The sequence below is a fragment of the Poeciliopsis prolifica genome, unplaced genomic scaffold, assembly GCF_027474105.1.
Source record: "Poeciliopsis prolifica strain line A6 unplaced genomic scaffold, Auburn_PproV2 SCAFFOLD043, whole genome shotgun sequence".
Taxonomy (NCBI): domain Eukaryota; kingdom Metazoa; phylum Chordata; class Actinopteri; order Cyprinodontiformes; family Poeciliidae; genus Poeciliopsis; species Poeciliopsis prolifica.
In genome coordinates this window covers 362,568-387,418 of record NW_026562418.1, presented here as the reverse complement: position 1 = coordinate 387,418, position 24,851 = coordinate 362,568, and the positions used below count along the sequence as shown (strand labels likewise).

Genomic DNA, 24,851 nt, shown 5'->3' with positions numbered 1-24,851 from the left:
ATCTAGTGGCTAAAAACTCGCATTGTTAAAGTGCAGGTGTGTTGAGCAGGGAGACGAGAGGATTAAAATCGAAAATGTGCTTTAAAAACAGAAATATAGCAGTAGATCAATAACAAGTGGGTTGATTAATTTATCTGAGAACAATGGAAAACCAAATAAGCCCATAAAAAAACAGTTATTGTTTCCTGAAGCTCCGCGTGATTCCAGTCACGTGACGAGGAAACAAAACAGCAACAACAGACTCTTCCGGCAGATCCAAAGAACTTTAAATCAGTTACTTTAGGCCAACCGGTACCAGCTATGGCCGCCGTCTCCCTCCTGCTCCTCCTCGTCGCCTCGGCGTGTCCCGCGGCGGCTCGCTACACCGCGGACTGGACCAGTCTGGACGCCAGACCGCTGCCGTCGTGGTACGACGAAGCCAAGGTGGGAGTCTTTGTCCACTGGGGGGTGTTTTCGGTGCCGGGCTTCGGCAGCGAGTGGTTCTGGTGGCACTGGCAGGGCCAGCGGCCGCCCGACCCGCACTGTGTGGCCTACATGTCCGAGAACTACCCGCCCGGCTTCGGGTACCCGGATTTCGCCCCGCGGTTCCACGCACAGTTTTTCGACCCGGAGGAGTGGGCGGACGTCTTCAAAGCCTCCGGTGCAAAGTAAGGTGTTTATGCTCCATTTCCGGGTGGCGCCACATCTGTTCCGTGATAAACTACCCCTGCATTTTGTTAAGCTTGATGGATTTCATGAGTTTTTCTGCAGGGCATTGTTTTCACAGCGCTCTCTTTCCAGATATGTTGTCCTGACTTCCAAACATCATGAAGGATTCACTAACTGGGGGTCTCCTTACTCCTGGAACTGGAATTCTGTGGACAATGGTCCCAAAAGGGACTTGGTGAAAGACCTGGGAGATGCAGTTCGCAGCCGGTGAGTGAGCTCAAGGAAATATCTGCTAATTGTAGGTTCTGGTAAATGAGTGCAGCAGGAGTATAAAATGCAGCACAAAAACCACCTGAACCACTGCAGCTGTTAACTGAAAACACGTCTCATACGTGAAGGTAAAAAACAAGAGCTTCAAAGATTTGTCGTCTTGGTCACTCAGATCGCTGCACTATGGCCTCTACAACTCCTTGTATGAGTGGTTCAACCCGCTCTACCTGGAGGACAAGAAGAATGGATTCAAAACCCAACAGTTTGTGATGCGGAAACTACTTCCTGAACTCTATAACATTGTTGTAAGGTCAGTAAGTTTTAGTTTTTAAGTTTTAGTTACCTATCGCACCGCTTGTTGTTTTCAGTTCCTCTGTTATTGTTGCACAAACGACAGCCATGCCTTAGCTAAAGTTAGCTCGTTCTCAGTTATTGCACAACATGATGGTGTCAAATTTACCTTGCAGGTACAGACCTGAGGTCATCTGGTCCGATGGCGACTGGGAAGCACCAGACACCTACTGGAACTCCACTCAGTTTCTGGCGTGGCTCTACAACGACAGCCCTGTCAAAGTCAGTCTTTTTTATGATAGGGAAACACAAACTGTCTACACTTTGCTCTAAAGAGTTGCGCTAAACTAAAATAACCATTTACCTCATGTTCCTTGGTTTTAGGATACTATTGTGACCAATGACCGATGGGGGCAAGGCACTGCCTGCAAACATGGTGGCTTTTATAACTGCCAGGACAAATACACCCCAGGCCAGCTGCCCAAACACAAGTGGGAGAAATGTACATCTGTGGACACTTTATCGTGGGGTTACCGTCGAAACATGAAGCTCAAAGAACTGATGGATTTACCTGCCATTATTGACGTAAAGATACAAGATGACGTTCAGATTGCTGAAGATGCAGCCGCCTCATCTTCAGAACTGAATGCTTCTCATTTTCTTCACAGGATCTGGTCAGCACTGTGGCTCTAGGAGGTAATTATCTCCTCAATGTAGGTCCCACAGCCGACGGGACCATTCCCTGTGTGTTTGAGGAGAGGCTGAGGGGTGTTGGTGCCTGGCTGGAAACCAACGGAGAGGCCATCTACACCACCAAACCTTGGAGGGTCCAAATGGAAAACGGCACCGTGCCAGTGTGGTAAGAAAGCTGGAAAGTTGAATATTTAGGATCTGAGAGTTCATTGTTTGGTGTTTTCTCCTTCCATGCTACCAGAAACTCAGTATGAGTTTTGGCTTGATCTTGATGGCCATGATCTTGATGGTTGCTACTTTTCACGTCTTCTTCTAGGTATACCTCAAAAGGTGCCACAGTCTACGCTATAATAACAGCCAAACCCCCAACAACTACACTGAAGCTGTTGATCCCCCAAACATCAGCAGCAACTAAGGTAAATGGGATTATTAAGATTATGTGTTGCCATTTTGGATCAAGTACATGACCAAACCCACGATCAATAATGTAAAAGTGACAAATAGGAATCCGTTTCTTTTCTAGGTGACTCTCTTGGGTCGTCCGTCCTCCCTACCTTGGGCACCAGTCTACCCTAATGCAGGCCTCTCCATCCTTTTGCCTGAGCTACCTTTCACTCCTGGCCAAGCCTGGACACTCAAACTGGACAATGTCCAGTGAAATTTGAAGTTATAAAATATTTACCATGTAAGACAATGCATTCAATTCATGTTGTAATTTTTCACTTTGGAGGGATAATAGGATAACGCTTAAGGGAATTTTTTTAAATGTCTTTGATCATTCCTTTCCTGATCTGAAAACTTGTTTTTGGTTAATATATGACTGTGTCTCCATTTTTAAAAATGTTTTTGGTGAGTTTTTTATTACCAAAAACGAAAAGTGGCACTCCTGTTCAACATGTGGGGATTTCCAATTTTGTGGAAAATAAACACTCTCTGTGCTTTTTCTCTCGCAAACTTTGCACAGCAGTCCAGAAAAGATTCATCTGATTTGAACTACAGTTTGGGAGATTGGCATAACTACACAAAACTTACAGCAAACAGTCCATAGAAATGGTTCAAAGCCAACAAGGTGAAGACTCCAGCGCTTTCCAAGCTTCTCCTCTAGTCCAGTTGAGAATTTGGGGTCGGATGTAAAGAGATGCTCAAACTTAATCCCCAAGGATTCTCACAGAGCTTAAACTGCAGCTGCTGTGTCCAGATGAGCCAGTGTGTCTGAGACCATTAAGTGCATCTACTAAACACTGATCTGAATGTGAATATTTAGTCCTTTAGTCAGTTACATTATATGAATGTAACTGAAATTCAACTACATTTTGAAAACTGTGATTTTTCTTACATTTCCTGCCCAAAAACATGAATTATACTCACCACAATTTTATAAAAGCAGTTAAAAGGTTAAATGTCATGCAAGCAGAGGTTCTCATTTCACTGATATGTCCTCTCCACTTTTGCCCCAGATGAAACTTTTAATAAACTCAATGTTTGGAACTGAATCAAGCTCGGATATTCAAGCCAATGGAGGGGCCAGCTAGAATCCAGAAAATTAAGGAATTTATTAAGCTCATATTGAGAAGATTCCTTCAATCAAAACAACATTGCCCTTCCCCTGCCAAGAAGAATGTTATTGCTGCTTCATTTCACATTTTTTCAGAACATTCAAAGAGTAAACACACCAAAAAAGACAAAGGAGACGCAGCAATGCTCGTTTAACTCGCTAAAATAGCTTTATAATAATAATAATATTGATAGTAATAATATTAGCCATTAGAAAATGTTCAGACAATGTTGATAGTGTTACATTCTGTGTTGGGAGTAAACCACGTCACAGTGTGCCATCTCTCCGGGTTCGGCGCCATCAAACGTGCTTCGGTTTGGACACATTTAGACCCATAAAAACATGAGAGCAAGAAATAAACGTGTATGTACAGAACGGAAGGAGGAGAAAAAAAAAACTGAACTGGAGCATTGTTCACACTACTTCCCCCTGCCTTCAGACTGAATTCAGACAACACTTCCTGGTGCGTTCTTGTGCCACACATGTGGGTGACCACTTGGTGGCGTAACGACATTTACAGTCCGTTGTGACTCTATTGCTCTGCTGGAGTCATAGAAGAAGAACAAAACCCCAAAATTAACACTTGTATGTACAATATGCTGTCTTGGCACAGAGTTGATGATATATATAAAACGAGTGAACCCATGCTGAAACTCGCTCTAAATCAGAGTGGTCACCGATAACACAAGAAAGACGAGGAGGGAGTCGAGAACCAAGGGCTGTTGTTGCCTTTGCTACATTATAGAGTTGAGTAACGAGTGAAGTGTCTCCATCGTTTGATTTCCTCCTCTTGCTGGCACTGAGAGTTCAAAGTGGAGTAAAAACACACAAAGAAAGAGGTTCTATTGTTAGGACAGTCCGCTCCCAAAGCTTACTTCCTTCGGCAAATCCTCCCCTCTCGGGTGGAGTGTGCGTCATTGAGCCCAGGGGGGAGAGGAGGTGTCTTCCCAGAGTTAATCAACTTTCTCTTCTTCTGCTCCATCCCCTTTAATAGCAGCGATTTATTGAACAGAACATAGAATAAACTATATATTTATATATTTTTGTTGCTATACACGTGACTTGCCCTTGGTCAGCCTACAGAACATTTTACTCATAGCTATATTCAACAACACTGTATTAATAATGATCGTAATGGCACTAATTAAAACTTTTAATGACAGTAATCATATTAATTATATTCTAATAACAATAAATGCAATTTTAAGATAAGCAATGTCTATTGATAACAAGTATTTACACTTTGTAAACATGGCAAAGTTAGGGTATCGATATATATATATATATTTTGTTGATAATTACACAGTAATTGCTCAGTTGTCTCTTACCCTCGTGGTTAGCTGTGTGTGTCCTGTAAATCCACATTACAGCGTTAATACATATGCACACATGTACACGTACAAACAGAATTACACCTCAGTGCTAAAGGCACATTGGAGTTTCAGTTGAACATCTGCTCGAGTCTGACCTGTTCTGGAGCAACAGAGAAGGGGGGCGGGCGGAGTAAACCATAAGCAAGACCCACCAAGCACGTTTTATTATTAAAGAAGTTCGGCCACAGTGTGAATTAAAGCATTAAGTTTCTTATTAAATCAGAGTGATCCTAATTATGCTCGGTGATTTTCAGCAATAGCAACTGAAGACGTTTACGGTCTGTAATTAACTCCCTGCCCATGGTGCGGTCTGCCAATAACATGCCGAACACAAAGTTCTGCTTGCACACGCCGGAGTCACTGAAGATGATACTTATGTGCAATTATGGATGATTTTCTGACGTAGATAAGCACCTTCAGGATCCCCACATGTAATTTGAATATTAAACAAGTTTCCAGCCATGACTATGCATATGGGTGCCAGCAAAAATCAATGAATGAGAGAAATCTGAAATTCTAAAAGATGTGGAAATTTGACACTTGAATTGATTCTTCACTAATTATCAGTCATATTTTCTGTTGGTTGTCAATTACATTAACCCTCAAGGCTACAATTGCTAGCATTAGTCACCAGTGGTAGCAAAGTGCTTTCAAGTTCTGTAAAATGTAGATCTGATTAGGACCTCGCAATAGAGTTGACCGTGTTACAGTTGCAAGTCAGAAAGCTTTTCATGTTTGCTGTGTAATTACTGCCCAAACTACATTTAGATAATGACCCGCTTCGATAGTAAATGGGCTACAAAAGCTGCCCATATGCTATCATTAGCTGGTTACATAGTTGTCACAAGTTAATTGCTGGTTCGATACAGGACAGCGCTGGTTAAAAGTGGAATTTGTAGAGCATGCATCTAAAAAAATCAAACTTTACATTTCTTAAGCCTTCTAGCTCTTTGAACAGAACATTCAAAGAGTAAACACACCAAGCTAATTTTATATAAACGTTTGATAGTAAATAAATTATGCTTCATTAAAGTTTCGCTAAGGAAAGTCCATACCACAGATTTGTTAACGTAGCAAAGAAACAGACTGCTACTATTATACGTTTTTAACCCTTGGCAGCCATATTGAATATTAAATTGATCTGGGTGAGGAGGATCACTACTTTCCAGCTAACAAATCTGACTTCATTGGGTGTTCCAGTTGATTTTTCTTCTCCCCCACCCCTAATATAAGTTTTTAATATTTCTACTTTGGAGAACAAACAGAACTTTTTAAATCCTATGTGTTTCACTGAAAGCAATGCTACCACTAGCTTTAGCAACTCCCATCACAACATGTCCTGTTGATGACAGTTGGTTAAATGCAGTGATTGAAAACTAAGCATACTATTAGTTTATAAAACTTTCTTTTTGACAGTGAAGTCTCTTTAACTTAGCATGAACATGGTTAGCTAGCGCCCAGGGCTAGCTAGCCCCCGCCCCACCACAGACATACGTAAGCTAGCTTCAAACTCCAGAGCAGCTCTGCCTTACAGTAATGTCAACTAAAACTCAAATCTGCTGCTACCACAGGCCTCCAGCTTGGCTTTGTTCCAGAAGCACAGTATGCAGCACACCCACAAATCGGCTACAATTAAGCTGCTGCCTCTGCCGCCATGCAGACTCCCGCTGTTTCCTGGTCTTGGGGAAAGAAATGGCTAACAGTGAATCTGGGCTCAAGCAGCGAAGACAGTTTTTTTTCTCTTCCTTCTCCCCGTCTCGAGAATATTAGCGACACTCCTGCGAGGATAAACGTAGCCTCGTGTTATTAGGGTCTTACGGTGGGTTTAGGAAATCCCCTGAGGACAGAGGGACACTTGCTAAAAACTGAGGTACTCAGATTTGATCTGGCCATGTGGGAAGAAAGGCTTAAGATAGTTTGATTGCTGTGTTTTTGTCAGTGCTGAGATAGTGTTACAACACAACCAGGAACTGTGATGTGTACGATGCTGTTATGATAGATACGTCATATAGAACAAAATAAATAAATAAATAAATAAAATGGAAATCACAACCACAAAAACTGTGTTTGCTATGGACCTATTTCAAGGCAAGATGTGGCTGGTTGACGCCTCAACTTGCAGAACTTAGAGAGAAGAAAGTCAGCACGAATGAAAGCGTAGTCGTGGTTGCTACTGCGGATAAAAATCCAACAAAAGCCTCTTTAAACCCCAGTGTCCTCCAAGGGCAACTTGTGTGATCCAGAGACTTTGCCGCCCCCTCGCATGTAGGACTGAGGATCGTGAGGGTGGGGTCAAGAGTCCGTCACAGTGGCATAACAGTAGTAGAGCAGTTCTTTGTGCTTCGTTTGACGAGGGCCTGCGACAGGCACCGCTCGGATGTCATCAAGTTTTAGCGGTGTCGGACGCAGGAAGGGACGCAAAAAAAAAAAGAAGAGAGAAGGCGGCTTTGCAACTCGCGTTCCTCGTCGTTTTCAATGCCGGGGCACCTCGTTTGTACATGGAGGTTGTTAAGATTCACCTGCTGAAGTCCAAAAAGCAAAACACCGGTTGGTATTTCCAAGGATATCCGTATCATTGTCTCTAAAAGGACAGAATTGTACAAACGTGTGATTCGTCGAAATAACGGCATTGTAAAACCCCAGCAATTGCTTTTTTCACCCCTTGCGCCAGTCACACAGAAGAAAAAAGATTCGAAGGCTACAAAATACGTGTTTCTTCTCCAAAGTGAGACTCCGCTAAATTGTTCAGAGGAGGCCATCAGAAAGCATGCAGTGGTCCATATCGACAAAGTGTGCCAGAGTCGCGGGTGTGTATTGCAACATGAGGGAGATTCAGGAAGTCAAAAAAAAAAAAACTAATTCTCCAACAATACTCTGCAAATTTGATACATTTCTATATACATCTCCCTCTCTCTGTTCTCTCTCTATATATTTATGTATATATTCAAAGTGTAAACTGTGTTCAAAGGAAACCTCCACACATAGCTGGTTAGGCACATGTAGTTGGTTCTAAACAGGAGATACAGGGAGGAAAAGGGGGAAAGCAGTACAAGTTGTGAGAACCACACACAAATATTTAAGTAGGCCTAAGGAAGGCAACCACCATTCCTACCAGAGATACCCTGTGAACCTGACTCACAATTTCAAGATAATAAGAGCCGTTTGAAAGTCGTCTTCACATGGACTCAGTCTGGATATGCCACACAGCTATGATCTATCGTAACAATACTGCAGTGTTTCACATTTGATATATGATCTTTGTACATGGACTGTACTGGATAATCTCTACTGATCTAGAAATGTAGTTTATATTATAAAATATACATTTTCCAATAAAATATCCCACATTTCCAACATTTTCCAACCAAAATTAAAGGAAAGAAAGAACACTTCATGCTTACAAATTCTGACATTTCGTCGTCTCTCTCCTCCATACATTTGGACTCTTTAGTATTTACTGGGATTCACACAGACGTTCATATGCAGGTATTCAGGTGCATTCACACATGAACCAACAGTCGTAGAAAACACCAACACAAGAAGGACGCGTTTCTCATAAGAATCCTTCAAAAAATTTTAACTTTGTAAAATGATTTAGACCTGTGTCTGTAGGTAAATTAATGAAAAAAAAAACAACAAATAAAAAAAACACACAGAGCCTTGCAAAACCATTCATGCTTCCCTAACTTTTCCACATTTTGTCATGTCACAACCACAAACCTCAGTGAACTTCTGTGCTTTGGGGCTTTTATGCAACAGTTTTCACATTTATCAAGTTTTCACATAATAAATGTAAAAAAAAAAAAAAAAAAAAAGCAGAACGTCAAGCCGAGACACAGCCAAGAGGCTCCTGGCAGCTTTTGGGGATGAAAACCAGCAACTGAGTTGGGAGAAATTGACACCAAAAATAGAGGATTCAGCTGATACAGACGCATTTGAAACAAAAACAAGGAGTCCTGTTTTCTGTTTGACACAACCTGCATGTTCAATTCAGACCAGATGATGAGAAAATAGAACATTTTCTCTACAAATAAAACACTTCACTCTGGCGTGATGCTGGTTCATCACACAAACATGCTCTGAAGTTTGTGGTTGTAACTTGAAAAGAAGGTGAACAGGTTCACGGCGCCGTAGCTCCACACGTATCACATATTTCACATTCCCAGCACAGTTATAAAATACCGCTTTTTTTTTTGTTTGGTTTTTTTGGACATAATCCCAATCTGATTCGACTTGGTGATTCTTTGGAAGGATATTTTAAGGTCAGTTAGGCCTCGTTTTATCTGCCGGCAAAACGAAATTGTCCCTCGTTTGGCCAACGGCGTCAGGGAAACAAAATGAAGTTTGGTGATTAAAATCTTGCCAAAAAATCTGCTCTTCTGTTACATAAAAACCCATGTTTAGTTACGAATAAACACAATAGTAAAGTCTGTCCTAGCAATATTCAAAAGAAAGAAAAGGGTTTCGGAGGGGAAGACAGCAGTCCTGACCATTTCAATGACTGTTTCATTAAGGGGTTTTAATGGGGTGTTTACTTGTTCCTGAATAAGATATATAGAAACTGTAAAGACCACTGCTGTTGAAGCGGGGTTCTCTTTTGACCACTTGGCGGTGCTCTACACTCACAGTGTAAAAAAAAAGAAAAAGAGAAGGAGCATCTTCAAGTAAGTCCAGAAAAGCCACTGAAATAATTCCAAACCCTCCTCTTCTCAGTACTTGAGACTTCAGATCCTACATACACAAAGAGTTTGATTTTTTTCTTTTCTTCATGTTTTTTTTTTTTTTTTGTTGTCTGTGATGCTACACTGAAGAAGCTCCTTTTGGCAAACAACAACCGGAGAGCCTCGGTGTCCGACGCCGACGGACAGGTGGTTCGAAAGCATCGACAGAGCGAGACGTGAAATTGGTCTATATTCTGTGACTTGGTACCTGTGTGGACAGACGGGAAGAGGGACTAAGGACTCTGTTTGACATTTCCTCAGGGATGCTCAAGAAATCAATAGATCTCGGCTCGGCTGAGCTGTTATCGGCGAAAACCCGTAAGTGGGAGTCGGTTTCACTCCGAAAAGCGTTTGGGGGATGAGGGAGAGGAGGGGAGAACTTCCTCAGAGGTCTTCTGCCTGTTAAGCCCTTTTTTGTGCCAAGTGAACACGCACAGGCATGCTACTGTGTGAACCTCTGCTGCCTAGTTTTACAAAAGATTTCTGACTTGGTTTCAGCCAGAGTGATTATATATACGTATATATAAATAAATAAAAGAAATTCAGACTAAGAAGGAAGTATAAACGTCTTCAGCTAGATGCCGCTCAGGCTCCAGGCCTCTGCCTCGGTAAAGTGGTTTGAATTTCAAGACACTAAAATGGCTGTCATTGCTTGTTAGGTAATAATGTAGGATGACAGAAGTTGATGGAAAGTGCTAAAATTGCCGGTGGGTCGTAGCGTATAAACAGCAATGACTCGCAGGAGGTTGGGCGAGGGGGAAGCGAGTGCCGTCGCGGGTTCAGAGTCGAGTCTGGGCTTCGGGGATGTAGATCTCGATACTGTCGGCGCTCTCGGTGGCCGAGTTTTGCCTGAAGGAGGCGGTGCGCTTGGTCTGCAGCAGCCTCCTTCGCGCCTCTGTCCTCTGACGGTCTCCGAGGTCTAGAGACTTCTCCCTGATGGGGAGGGTGTGCCCTCCAACGCGGGGCACCACCAGCCCCGCCGGGCCTCCTCCGGCACTCCCGGAGACCCCGTCTCCCACGCTATCGGCCCGGAGGCTGCCGCTCACCCCGCCCGCCGGCTTCTTTGGTAGGGGCGGAGGAAGTTTCTTATCCTCCTGACCCGTTGAGGATGAGACATTGATATGAGATGCGGGAAAAGGACGGTGGATTTGTCATGTTAGGTGGTGGAAAAGACGGGGGGGTTTAGTGACGGAAAACCCATGCAATAAGAAACAAAACCCACAACAGAGGGAAAAATAAATAAAAAGTAACCAAACGCATTATGAGAAAGGAAAACAGCCCCAAAAAGGTATCGCAGCATGCATTAGTGTTGAGTTGTATGAAAGGAAATGGAAGGAGAGATACAGGGGAAAAGTGGAAAAAAAACGGAGAAAAGAGAGTTAGTTTTGGAAAATAATGCTTAAAGCTGTCTTTTTCTTGACAGAGTGCAAGAAAAGCAAAAAAGATCAAAACTCAAATATACATAAATTAAAATTAAATGCAAAATAAAACCCTATCAATTTGAACTTCCGCTGCCTCGCGGGCAAATCTGCTCCGCTCCTCTTGGTCTGTTCTGAGCGTTCGCGGCCGGCAAACGTTTGGAGGCCACAGCCATCTGCTCTACCCGGCGGCACAGAGCCATCTTAGCTCGGGGAGAATGCTGAAGGGAAACCAGGGTAGGCCGGACCCGCCGGTCCCTCACCTTCTTTTCGGGTGGGAGCCTCCACCCAGAGTCCTTGAGCTTCTGGAGGTCCTGAAACCTAACCCTTACGTCCTCTATGTTGAGCTGGAGCAGGTCCCAGAAAGACGCCAGGTCCTGCGACGTGGGCTGGGGGTAGGCGGACGGGTCCTGGGCCGGCAAGGAGACAGGATGGGACATTTGATGATGGGAAAAGTGAAACCTTTTGCTCGTACCTTTTATCGTGAATAAAGGTTAAGCCAAAAACTTCAACGAATTTGATTGGGATTTCATGCTAAGTACCATGAAATGGAAGGATATTGTTTTAGGGTGATGCACAATGTTAGACAAGAGTCAAAAATGTTAATGGTTGAGCTCATGCGACGAGAACTCCTTCCAAACTGTGAACTGGACATCTAACAACAATGGTTTTCCTCTTGCTGTTCTATCGAGGTCAGATTTATGAGGTGTGTTAATGGCACCCCCAGAAAGTTGTAGTAGCAGTGACCAAACCAGGCGAGACAAAAAACTGAGGTGGCACAACTGAAAAAAATAAAAACTACATAGATAGTAACATATAGAGGTGAAGTGTGATTTTGTATTCTACAGAAAATCTTTCCTACAACAACTCTGAAGAATCCCGATTTAATGAGTTAAAGCAACATTTAATTTGCCTTTGGGATCATTCAAGTATTTTTTTAAATAGAATTTTATGCATTTATTGGGTTTTACTTTCATGTCTTGATTGAAGAAGATGAAATGTACGTGTTTGTCTGGGGGTGCCTGTGTGGGCCAACGTTTCACAATGGGGCAACGGCCCCCCACAACCCCCCTTTTGGGGGCACCAATGGTGTGCTCAACAAATAGCTGCCCTGTCAAGAGATTCCATATTGCTTTCCTCCAATTTCACAGCAGCTGCTGTAATGTTGGTCTATCAAATAAAATGCCTCAAAACATTGAAGTTCAAGCTATAAAGTGACAGAGCATAAAAAGCCGAACAGTTGTGAATGCTTACTTTCCTGATGCAGAAATGTGCGAGGAAAGCTGCAGCCAAACATATCCAACTTGCATAGCATCACGCTTATCTGGAAATGTGTGTTGATGTGACTTTTCGTGCACACTTACAATACTTTGCTGACAGAGGCGGAAGAACTGCTGGACCTTTTGAGACATGAGCATCTGGGCGCTGCCAACTGCGCTTCGAATTAGCTCAAGAGCTAAGAGAGCGCGAGAGAGAGAGAGAGAGAGTGGAAATGTAGTTCAACAAAAACAGCAACAGCAAAATGGAAAATGGTTTTTCAACTCACCATCCTCTGGTAGCTCATTCTCCTCCGCCTCCCTCTCCATGTTCTGGCACCAGCCTTCCATCCTCTCCACCTCCGTCTGCAGCAGGCGCAGGAAGAACTCTCCGTCCCTCATGCAGGGCGAGGCCCGGCCCGAGTCGGGAAGGCTGCGCGGGCCTTCCAGGGACGGCGTGGCCGTCCAGGCGCGCTCCGCGGTGATGGGCAGAGGGGAGTGGGAGCGCGGCGGCAGGTGTGGGTGCTGATGGGGCCTTGTGTCGACTTGGCAAGCTTCGGCGGTGTAGTTGCCCTGAATGAGGTCCTGTGTGAGCAGAAGGGATACATTGCTTTTAGAAATGACACTCGAGTTAAAAAACATAAACCCCGGACCTCCCGGCAGGCCTACAACTCCAAATCGAGAGCATTGAAAATAAATAGATGAACTTTCCAGAACGACAAAGTGATGAACAGTTGCTGACACGGTTGGTGATTTGGATTAGCAACTGTGTGGCACAATAAAATCTGCCAATCTGCACCCACTGTGTGCAGCTGAGATTAGATTTATGGAAAACAATTTCACAATTTTAAAAGAGGGAATCCAAGTTACATTTACAGCTTAAACTGTACGGCTTGCCCTAATATATTCTTGCTCTTAGAATGAATGCAGAAAAAAAGAAAAACAATTAGTGGGAAATTTATATAGAAAAGATATTATAGGTTGACTATTTTTTCAACATGTACTTCATAAAAAAATACTAAATGGCTTCTTTCTTCAGAATGGAAATTTTGAAGTGGATAGAAAGAAATGAATAATTACAATTTGTGCATTTTGTAGCCATTTTCTGAGTAAAATAGTGAATAAATGTGCGTTTTCAGCACTTTATCGCCATCATTGACCTCTACAGACAAAAATATCTCAGAAAGATGATTTACAATCTATAATTTCTGACCTCTGATTGTAAAACCACAGCTGCATAATGTTAAGAAAACAATCAAACAGTGAACAGCTGGCTGTTTAATGTGTTTTTTCCAGCGATACTCAATTAGCTGCTGCTAATTTTGAATAAATTAGATTTAAATGTAATCTAATTAAATTGAGGAAATGTTCCGATGGCTATTCCAAAAGAAGAGCTTTAAGCAAATAGCTGCTGTATGTTTTTTGTAGACATGTTCAAGACGTGTAAGCTTTATTATCTAATTACAGCTGTAAATGTGTTTAATCTGGAATTTTAGAAATGCATAATTTTTAAAACCAAAGAAAAATAATTCAGTTTATTTTTCTTTTTGAAAAAGTTTTGCAAAAAACATAAAACATAATCTGGATTTATTTGAAAAGTTTTATTATTTCAATAATACTTATTTCGGTTTTACAGACTTTCCAAGCCTTTATTTCTGCTAATTATGCTGATTTTCTACATTCAGTTAATAAATATTCATTATTTAAGATTAGGATGTTAAATTACACCAATAAAACACATTTATAATGCTGAAATGCAAGCTTAATGAAGTTTGCAGGTTTTCTTCCCGCTCTGACCAGATTCACCGTCCCCATCAGTGCAAAATGCTTCAAGTGCTGTACAGCATGAAATGGCGTTTTTTTGGTATTCTGATTTTCATAACAGTCATCTTTTACATGAAGAGAAAAACTTCATTCATGATTTGACATGGTTTCATTTCTACATCATTGTTCTTCCTTTTACTCATCCACAAACACCAGATTTGAGAAGAACATGGTGTTCGGTTGTCATGTGGACAGATTCTCCTGCCCGTCTCTGGTTAACGCAGCCAGATTAACTGCATGTCTTGGTTGGTTTTCAGTTTCTTTTTTTTTTCCAATGACTGTTTAATAACTTACTTCCTCACGCTTTCCACTGCCCTCTCACATCCTGATAACATTCACTGAGAAAATGAGAAAGTTAAAAGGGTGCCATCATATCCGTGTGTTACTTCAGTATTGTATAGAATAGGATTAGGGCCACTGAAAAAATATTCATACTTTGAGAATTTTTTTTTTTTTACGAATTTCTCAGAATCTTGACTTATTTTCTCAGAATTCCCACTTTAACTGCAGAACTCTGACACAGTATTTCAGAAGATTAAAATCAGAATGAATCCCCCCCAGGTTCCCTCATCCCCTTTTGTGGTATTCTTTGGAAAGAACCATTCAAAGTGAAATCTGTATCTTCCACGAGGAAGACTCCTGGCAGTGACCCACCTCTCTGTACGCCCACTGGCCCTGCGTGTGGACGGTGCGGTGGCACTCTGTGTACTGCGACGCGGACTCCGGCTCTGACGAGTGCCTCTGGAAGGAGCAGCCAAACTGCAGACTCTTGTCCTGTGTTGGCACAGCCACGCTAAGCCCCAGGAAGCCCTCGGGGTCCAGGTCGGCCTGCACGCTCGCCGTCACGCTGTTGGAGCGTTTGAATCGAGCCCGCCTTGCAAAAAGACACAGAGAGTGACAGCGGGCTCAGAGCCGCCTGATCAAACTGAATCGCCGGTAGAAGGCTCTCCCGAGCAGGGCCTCGTTGTCACGGCAATCACCGCCGCTCGCCCGGCTGCGATGACTCCTGCTAAATCCCCTGGCATATGACGCATCGGTGCGTGCAAAATGTCACGCCAGTGCGCTCACTGATGAGTGTTTACACTGTTGCAACTTTAAACCCAACCTTCCCCTCATCTGTCTCCTCAGTCCGTCCGGGTCCGCGGCGCCGGATGTCCTGACGTCATCTTCGGCGATCGCGTTCACACGCGAGGACGCGTGTGATTAGGAAAAGCGCAGAGTCACACGCGAAAGCCATGTTGTGTGTACGGATTGCAGTAGGCGGGGGTCACAAACACGGTTTAAAAAAAAAAAAAAAAAAAAGGCATTCTTGGAACAAAGTGTTTCCGAGTTCAAGCTGTGCTGCTTGATGAAATCTTAAATGAATTAATTGGACATAGACGAGAAATCAGCCGTACACATGGCGACGCCGTCAGGCGCGCAGGAAGACGAGGGCTTTTTCTGAATATAAATCAGAATTATTCACATAAATTACAGCACAAAGACCAGCCGCTCCTGATCAAGCCGCATATTTTGGAACAAAGATAAATTAGCGGGTAAACAAACACTCCTCGAACCCCCACTCTGAGTTTGCGAGAGGCATCCGTGATGACGGAAACTTAAATGTCACCAAAACAAGTCAAGCTGTGAGAGAAAGTTCTGCAGATGAAGAATATTTTTTCGCTGCTTTTTTCTCCATTTTTTTCTTTTTCTTTTACCTTTTCTCGTCTTCCACTTGGACTCCTATGGAGTGAACCTCGGTGAGAGCTTTTCCCTCCGTATCGGAATCGGACAGAGTCTCTGAGCTGTCCACCTGGACAGAACGTGAGCCGCCAGAAGCAAAGGAAAAGTTAAATAACTGTTCTGGGAATTTTATCACAGAAATAAATGTAAAAAAACCAAGAAGCTCCAACTGCTATGGGTTAATCTATGAAAATAGATTTACATCGGCTGTCTGAGGAACTTGCTGGCTTGTGTTTCGAACGCGTTTGTTGTCAGAGTACAAATGTGTGATGCACCGGACCAAAAAACCCCCCGCAGGTTTCGGCTCGGATATTTTCACTCCAGACTCGGCTGGAATTCCTCGGAGGTGTTTTAGAAAAGATTCTGCAGCTTTGATTTTGACGATGCAGTATGTGCAAAAAATGACGCTTCCACCTACACTTTGTGTTCTTGCCAATGACGAGAATTGTTTGTCTATTTCTGTAATAATTTTGTCTTCTACTTTTCTTCTTTTGATTTTTTTCCATTATGTTTGCTTTTTCAGCATTGTGTTTTTTTATTGTGTAAGGAAAAGTAAAAAATGACCGGAATAAATAAAAAAATAAGATACAATTTTTGGAAATCTATCCGATTATCCAAGCGTTCAACTCCACAAATAGTAATTTATACATTTAGGTTGACTGCTAGTGGTATAGTAGTTCAGATTTAATGCTAGCATATTAGCATGAAAGCTTTATCATAAGAACATAGTAAAATAAACATTGTTGATCATGTTGAACTATAGTTTGCTTCTCTCTTTTATTTTTACATATTTGCTAAAACCAACACTATGTCCTGAGAGTACAATATGGGAAAGATAATTTGTGAAAAAAAATCAACAAGCTCCTCTGCCTTCTCGCTATGGACCTGCTGTTATTTACACAAATACACAGCTCTATCAGAAACAACCAATCAGAGCCAGAAGGAGGGTCTTAGCTCCGTCAATCAGCTCACATCCTTCTGCTACGCTAAAACTGGTTCAACACAAATTAGCCTGCAACGAATGCTAAGGCTAACAAGCATGCCCACTGATGGCTTTTCTGAGATGGTAAATTGTTTTTCCATCATTAGCACATAGAGCAGCGTACATGAGAATGATTGACAGCGCAAAGACACTCCTCCCGGCTCTGATTGGTTGTTTTTGGTGGAGGGGAGAAATTCTTCAGACTGCCACAGCAGTTCATGGAGGAGGTGAAGATCGATGCTTTCACATGACTCATATTGTCACAACATGCTGACACTTTAACAAATATGTAAATAAAACATTTAAAAAGAAAATAAAAGTTACATTCCCCAACCTTAAGGAATGAAAATAATCTACAAATTGAATCACCATTTGACAATTGCAGTTTTTTTTTTAACTGAGGTTTTCTTTGATGAGTTTTGTTAAGTGTGACCAAAAACATAAAAAGCAAACAAAAAGATTCATTAACGTGAAAGATATTTTTCACAACACCTGCACGGCGATGGACGGCCTCCACTTCCTGGCCCCGCGCCCGTCGTCCTGCCCGCCCATCTTACTCACGATCATGTTGTTCTGAGGAAGTGAGGACGACTTCCCCAGGCTGCCGCCGCCGACCCGGCCGTCCCGGTCCCTCGCCGGCCGTGGCGGCCCCTCCAGCAGGCTGTCGGCTGAGCAGCTGTGCTTTGCCCTGACTCCCACTCCGGGCCCCCCTCCGTAGGGCACCAGCTCCCTGGAACCCCTCACCCCGTCCAGGCTCTCTGCCGAGTTGCTGTGCTGGCGGGAGCGCCCGGCCCCGCCGGACGTGTAGTAGCCCCCCCGGGAGGCGCGTCCCGAGGGCCCCTCGGAGCCGCCGAGGTCTATGGAGTTGCTGTGCTGCTTGGGGCGCCCGGGGCCCGGAGCCATTTGTCCGCCGCTCTGGAAGTAGGCGTCCTGCGTGGACTCGGTGCTGCTCTGGGCGCGCACCGAGAGAGAAGACTTGGACATGCGAGGTGGGAGCGGTGGGGGAGCACCTTTACGGTAAGGAAAGACTGCAGTGTAAGAAGAGCGAGGGAAGAGAAGACAGAGGTGACAGAGGTTAAAGTAAACGACGTGAGAAGGGAGAAGAGCGGGCGGATACTTACAGAAGGGACAGACTAGAGGGGAGGAGAGGAATGTTATAGCAGGGGGGAAAAAATGGAGGAATTTTGACAAAAGAGAGAAGAGAGAATATGGAGAGCATTAAAAAAAGAGACCGTGCTGGAGTCTACTTGTTCATTGGGTAGTATTCCTTTTCATTAAAGAACAAGACACTTTTCTCTTTTATCAAAAGGCAGAGAGCAAAGCGATGGATATGTCAGATACAGCAAAGGTAACAACAGAAAAACCTCTTCTTCTGGGCCAACCTTTCTTCTAAAAGTTCAAGCAATTGCCTGAAACGGAAACAATCCACACTGCTTCCCTTTCTTCATTGCCCCTGGCGTCTGTGTGTGCAGCTTGTTTATTTCCACGGCGTGAGAGACACGAGCTGAAACGGAGGCGCCGGCGCAGCGCGTGAGCGTTTTCGCAGCGCTTTTAATAAATCTCGCGGGACTTACCGGGACGCTGGGAAATTCGAATCCTGCGAGGGTCTAAGCTGTCTGCGACAAACAAACAAACATTAGCGAACACACGCAGCTGACAAAAACCGGCAATTACCTGCGTAATGTATGCGCAAACAGGGCCTTCAGCTCCCCCTCTCCATTTTATCACATCGCAGTCACCAACGCGTTTCGTTGAGATCTGAGAACACAATGCAGCGCCGAACTGAAGTGGAAGGGGAATATTAATAGTATTAATATTAATATAATTCTATGGACCTGTCTCCAAAACAGGTACATGTTCTGGAGACGGTACACACAGCTCAAGCTAAATCAGCTGTGAACTCTGACCCTGTTTCATCATTTTAACTTTATTGAAGTCTGAACTGTATTTTTCAGCAAAAATATTCAGTTGTACATAACCAGCAGTTTCCCTGTCAACAGATTCGCTTTAATTATGGATATCAGATGTTTTGCTCCAGTTGCCATGGAGCTCCTGCTGCTCTCCTTGCTTTGCCTGTCACTTCGGTAGGAAGAGCACATCTTGGTAGGTTTGTGGTTGTAATATTATTTTACTCTTTCCATTTTCAGATGACACACTGGAAAGAGGGCGGCAACAGAATCAAGTCTTGGATTGAAACTTTTATTTGCTCCGACTGCGTCGGGGAATCACAGAATCAACGGCTGATAAAATTATTCTATTTTGATTTAAAAAAAGAGAAAAAAACTATGTTATGTTTTCTTCACTTTACAATTATGCACCACTTTTTGTTGCCCCTATGACATAAAGTAAACTTGAAGTCCATGGTGGTGGTTTAGTGGTAAAATGTAATAATTCAGTTTCGATGTGTCACAAATCACAACTTCGAGAAAACCGCGAAAACACAGACTTCCTTCAAATCGAGGCTAAAAATCCAGCCAACATGTTTGGAGCTGCTTTCGATTAATGATAACTCGAACACCAATTAACATATCTATGTGTTTTTCCCTGATTTTGACGACAGCATTTGACAAAATTGAACGTGTGTGGCTCGTTTCACAATGGGCGACTCTTCGTGATGCAAAAGCACTTCCAACTGCCTTGTTGCTGAAACGCGCTGCACAAATAAACTCGACTTATGAAGTAACAGCTGCATAGGTGGACTTTTGTGTTGAGCGAAAGGCTTGAAGATAAGATGTCGTCTTCTTCTCTTGACCAAGGAAGACAAGAAAGCGATAGAGACTAAAGCAACGGTCATAATAGCGAGAAACCTGCAGTCAGGCAAAGGGAGTGCGATGAGAGAAGAAAGAGCATGAGCAATAAGGCACATGCAAGTCTCTGCCTATAGCTTGCAAACGTACAGAGAGGGAGAGAAGGCTGAGTTAGAGGCAGAGAGAACGGAGATGCCAGGAGGCTAAAAATGAAAAAGTAAATAAATAGATGCACACAGTCCACTCACCGGCCCCGCCCTTGATGCTCCCCTGGGGGCCGGACATGGAGAAGACAGAGAGGCAGTCGTCGTCCTGGGAGCAGCCCGCCTGGATGGCGCGCACGTAGCTGTGGCTGCGGGTCCGGAACACGCCGGGGAGGTCCAGGGCCTCGACGGCCTGCGACTCCACCTCGCCGAACATGGTCTCACACACCGCCTCGAACTGATGGTTCAACGTGTCTCCCAGCTTATGTAAAATTTTAAAAAAATAGTGATAATTTGAATAATTGTGTGAGAAATGAACAAAAAGGGTTTGGTGTTCTTGGAACTGACCAATGGACTTCAGTTTTTTTTTTTTCAAGAACAAAAATCTGAAGTCTGCGGTTTATTCCGACACAATCCAATACAAACAACCCGCCTGCTTTTCAGCATAACTACAGTTGTTTGAGCCTCTTTAGGAACGTTACTTAAAATCTCTACTGAGAAGGATAATTATTAAAAAGTAATGATGCCTCTCTTCAGCAAGGACAGGAAAACTGCCCATAGCAGATGGAGCCAAATAAAGGGCCATTCAGGAAAAAAAAAACAAAAAACCTAAAGATATTTAAGTCTCATGCTGCAACCTAAGCAAATGTGGAAAAGGTTCAAAGGTATTCCGTATATGTTAGAATATTCCAGAATAACTGAAAGGCCGTGGATGATGGAGTCAGTCACCTGCGAGCTGGTCAGAGAGCGCGTGTAGCTGCGAGAGCGAGTGTGGGTTTTGGGTGCCGTTCTGTTGTTCGGGTAGGAATCTGTGCACTGCTTACAGGAGTACCTGAAACGCAGCAGAAAACAAACAAAAACAGCGTTATAGTGACCTCAACAGCACGGAGCTCAGACTCGTGCAAGTTTTATTTGCTCCAACACTGATGGAGCAAATAAAACTCCATCAGTGTCTGGCTGCGTTTATTGCGAACGTGGATCACAGCTCGGCTGGCCGCAGCCACCATAAATATTATGAGTCATGAAGCGTCAGTCATTCAGAGTGTTACGAAAATGCACCAGTTTGTCAAAGCGGGGCTCAAAACGCTAAACATCGAGTCGTTGGTGTAAATTCTGCTGAAACTCTGAATTGTTCACCGCATCCCGTTACTGAAACAGGAGAAGGTTGGATGGCAAAATGTGATTTCACCTGTGTACGCACTCAACTTCAAATATTAGGCACAAAAAAAAACAAAAACAAAGAAAGTGTTCAGCTGTATGGATGGAAATGTTTTGATATCGGAGGCAGATTGGTTTGAGATGACAAGCCGTGGTATTTTAAAGGTGACCCATTATGCAGGTAAGGATGGGTGTATGAGTCAAATATTCATTACATGTCTTTTTGGACAAAGTCAATGTTACATAAGATTTCAGTCTGCTCAGATCTGCCTAAGTTGAGCTTCTCTCAGGGTGTCCTGTTGCTTTAAATCTAAATAAACTGCTGCTGACCACGCCCCCTCCACCCCAACTCAACTTTTACACTCGCATGCAAAAATGGCTGCAACGGATACACAATTAGGTAACTGTACATCTTTGAAAAGCAGAAGTGGCACCTCCTGCACAACCAGAATGCAGCAAGTGTTTCCTGAATAAGCCGACGGCAAAACACCTGCCTTTTCCAGCAGCCAGGAAACGGCTGACACAGCAGTACAACCAGCTGACCCTTTGGTGATGTGGAGCTTGGGTCCTGCTGGTCAGTAAGACCCATTACACACAGTTCTCGAAGCAAAAAGACTTGCTATGATATCATTTTAATCAGCGCAAAATTTAAAGCAATAATTATTTTTTTTGCTAATGCTTCATTTAAACCAATTGAAAGCCTGGATGTGTCTGGCACAATCAGGGACATAAGTATGAGGCTGCTTGAGCTGAGGATTTAATTATGCCAATTAAAGTGTTTTAAGGTTTGCTAAAACATGGAAGATGCCTGAGCAAGAATGAGCTTTGTCTTTTCCCCAGGCTGGTCTCCTCCCTTCCATAGTCACGTTTTATCTTTTTGTAAATGTTCACCATCTGACAACATCAGTGTCTCTCTCTCTTCCAGGTTGTTTTTTTTTTTTTTTTGCAGGAAATGCAGCTTGTTCTGCCTCGCCTTTAAACCCAGACAGAGGGGTGGCTGGGGGGGAGCTGTGGGCTCTCTATCAGCGGTGACATACATGCAGTTCTTGTGGCACTTAACCTTTGATCCATGCTTATGGAGCGTCTGAAGGCGTCCCTCTGGGCGATCAGGGTGGATTTGGGCGAGGCTTTAGGGCTCGTCTCCGAGTCCGCGCTGTCGTCGTCGCCCATGGCCTTTATGTAGCTGCCGCTGCGCATCCGGCGGCACGGGATCTCACCGCCGCTGTCGGCCGATCCGCCGTAGCCGCCGCCCCCCCAGTCCTCTGAAGGGACCTGAAGCGCATCTAGTGTTAGTCGCACCCTCGCCACCAACATAACCAGACAGACGCACAACTTGGATTAGATGAGCAAAACCAAAAAGGTGTGATGAGTGTTCAAAGAAAAAAAAAGAGGTTTTATGGTACTTTTATTCATGTAGTAGTAGACAGGCTAAATGTGTTTACAGTAAGATCAGCTCTGCAAAATGAGATGTTAGGAGGGGAAGTGGGTGGAAACCAAACACCATTCATAAAATGAATTCATTAGTCGTGAGATATTGAACGTTTTGTCACAATATCTGTTAATACAGTCCAAAAGACAGAATTATATTTCTCTCTCGGGGAAAATATTTTGCACTCCGACCAGAAGGACAGCGATGACTCAGACACACAGTCCTTAGACCACGAGCACACAAACCGGCTGAGCTCCATCATGCTCGTGCACGTGGTGAGAACAACAACAACAACAAATAAAAAGACATGCACGTGCATGCGACGCAGACGCGCACACTTCAAAACGCTCACTGTCGATGGCACGAGAAGAAAGAGAGAAGCACACAAAGAAACTTACAGAGAGAGAGAAACTCTGACAGCTGGAGAAACACTGACACAAAGAAACGGGAAGAAAAGAAACAACAAAAAGCGTGAGCAAGAAGCCGACAGATGGAGAGCAAATAAACAAATGCGCAGAAAGGCACAGGGAAGTTAAAAAAAAAAAAGTTTTTTAAAAATCACAAAGGACAAGAAAATAGTGTGTGGAGGACGTGGCAAACAGAGTGAGCAGATAGCAAAACAGAAAACAGGAGAGCGAATTATCAATGGAGCGACAACAGGAAGTCAGGTGGGAAAACAAAATAAAAAAAAACACACAGGTAGACAGTTGAAGAACTGATATGCAGAAAAAAATGGTATGTTCACAGTGAAGCCTCTTTAAGCTGTATGAGTTTTATCACCTATAAATAAGTTTTATTTACATTATGAACTGCAATGTTAAAACTGTTGTTTGCTTCTTTGTAAAAAAAAACAAAAAAACAACAACAACAATTGTTGGAAATGGAAAAGTTCTATATAAGGTTTGGTTGAGTGGGTTTCATGACAGTTGCATTCATTTTTATGTGAAAAAAAACAAACAAAAAAGCAAAAATATCCAAGAACAAGAACTACCTTAATGCGTAACTCACCGGTCAAATTTAGGTATTCAAAAGTATGTTTTATATTACATAATTCTACCTGAAAGCTGTAGCTTGAGACCTACCAATCCGGCAACCCAGACAGGGATTCAAAAGCGTCCCCTCTATTTCTGTCTGCTGATGAATGACTATTTGTGATAAAATCAAAAATTCTGGCAGGATGAAAATCATTTAGCCACTTACCAAAAAATAAATAAATAAAATAAAAACATTTTTAAGCAATTTATTATACTTTTAAATCTTGGGTGGTTCTCTGGCTTTGACATATGTGTGCTCTCTAACAGTCACACAAATCTTCTAAAACATATGATTTTGAGAGGAAGGCTCAAAACATCCAGTTTTGTTTGTCAAAAATAAAATATTTTTTTGTTTACGTCAAAATAAACTAATTGTTGCTTACCAAATTACAAATTTAATCTTGTTGGTTCTTAACCTGTGAATTCACCTATAGATATGTAGAAATACAGTAAGTATATTAAGTGACCACACTTGCTGTCGTACATCTAAAACTATTAAGTACAAGAGGGTAAAATTACAAATAGTACCTTTTTTAATCTATAATTTACATTTTTATGTTAGCATCCAGCGTCACCAGAGTTTCCCTTTTCGTAACAGGACCGTTCGGTTTGGCATTCGTCTGTGTGAGTCCGTCTCTTTCACCTGATCCCGTCTTTTTCTAGGAAGATGAACGCCTGCTGCAGCCCCCTTACACAGAAGGGGCCTCTCAACCCGCCAGTATTTGCAAATGTTGTCAGGTTTGCAGTCCCCTACAAGTGTGGGGCCAAATGAAAAACACCTACACGCCGTGCTGAGACACTCATCGTCAGGGCCCCAGGGTTTGGCAACCAGCTGAGTGTGTGTTTTTAAGGTCATCACTTAAAAGATGATTCAGCCTAATCTCCAGATCCCTGTGGCAACCCTCCACTATCTCTCTTATTTCCACAACCTCCCTTCCTTCCTTTATCTCAGCCCCTTGGCCACCATAACCTCCTTTATCTATTTCCTATCCCTGAGCTTTTGCTATCTCTGCGTCCCTCTTGCTCTCTCTCACCTCGTCCGACTTCACTTCATTCTCGCTCCATATTCTCATTTTTTAATCATTTCTTATCTGTCGCTCGCAGGCTGACGACGGGGGAAGAGGGGCAGGGAGCGACAAGTGTCGGGCTCGCATGCCACACATTTTGATTGGCGTGTGCGCTGCGGGTGAGGAACTTTACACACCTCTATCCTTCTTAGACGGCTGTAATCTAAAACTTGCCAAGATTCTCTTTGTCTTGTTCAGCATTTCCGGCTGGACCCCCGACCCATGATCCAGGGTTGAGATGCACCGACACGATATTAATATTGGTATCAGTCCTGATACTAATATCAGATTGTTGGCAATGTGCCTCATCTATAGGGACAGATCTATTCAGACTAATTGTTCTCTGTCCAGATTTGGGTTGACTACCCCAGAATAGTACTCAAGTAAAAGTAGCACTACTTCAGTATATTTTTACTCAAATAATAAAAATATGCTGCATCCAAAAAATTGCTCAAGGGTA

At 43.2% G+C, this 24,851-nt stretch overlaps 2 protein-coding genes across 2 annotated transcripts in view; one reads left to right on the top strand and one right to left on the bottom strand.

Moving 5' to 3' along the window:
* Window positions 1-195: 195 nt before the first annotated feature.
* Window positions 196-2,861, top strand: LOC129376386 (tissue alpha-L-fucosidase-like). The gene is made up of 8 exons (XM_055056022.1): window positions 196-647; window positions 781-915; window positions 1,091-1,228; window positions 1,386-1,491; window positions 1,594-1,794; window positions 1,878-2,068; window positions 2,219-2,318; window positions 2,426-2,861. The coding sequence occupies exons 1-8, from the start codon at window positions 301-303 to the stop codon at window positions 2,558-2,560; spliced, it is 1,353 nt and encodes a 450-aa protein (XP_054911997.1). The 5' UTR covers window positions 196-300; the 3' UTR covers window positions 2,561-2,861.
* A 742-nt stretch (window positions 2,862-3,603) lies between these two features.
* The window catches only part of dlgap3 (discs, large (Drosophila) homolog-associated protein 3), a 149,252-nt gene continuing 128,004 nt past the window's right edge, over window positions 3,604-24,851 (bottom strand). Inside the window, exons 4-13 of the mRNA XM_055056020.1 lie at window positions 21,922-22,133; window positions 20,433-20,535; window positions 19,749-19,965; window positions 17,246-17,781; window positions 15,747-15,841; window positions 14,704-14,923; window positions 12,516-12,810; window positions 12,334-12,425; window positions 11,233-11,379; window positions 3,604-10,645 (exon numbers count right to left, since the gene is read on the bottom strand). Coding sequence (XP_054911995.1) covers window positions 10,331-10,645; window positions 11,233-11,379; window positions 12,334-12,425; window positions 12,516-12,810; window positions 14,704-14,923; window positions 15,747-15,841; window positions 17,246-17,781; window positions 19,749-19,965; window positions 20,433-20,535; window positions 21,922-22,133 — 2,232 coding nt within the window. The 3' untranslated portion in view covers window positions 3,604-10,330. The remainder of the gene's footprint in view (window positions 10,646-11,232; window positions 11,380-12,333; window positions 12,426-12,515; window positions 12,811-14,703; window positions 14,924-15,746; window positions 15,842-17,245; window positions 17,782-19,748; window positions 19,966-20,432; window positions 20,536-21,921; window positions 22,134-24,851) is intronic.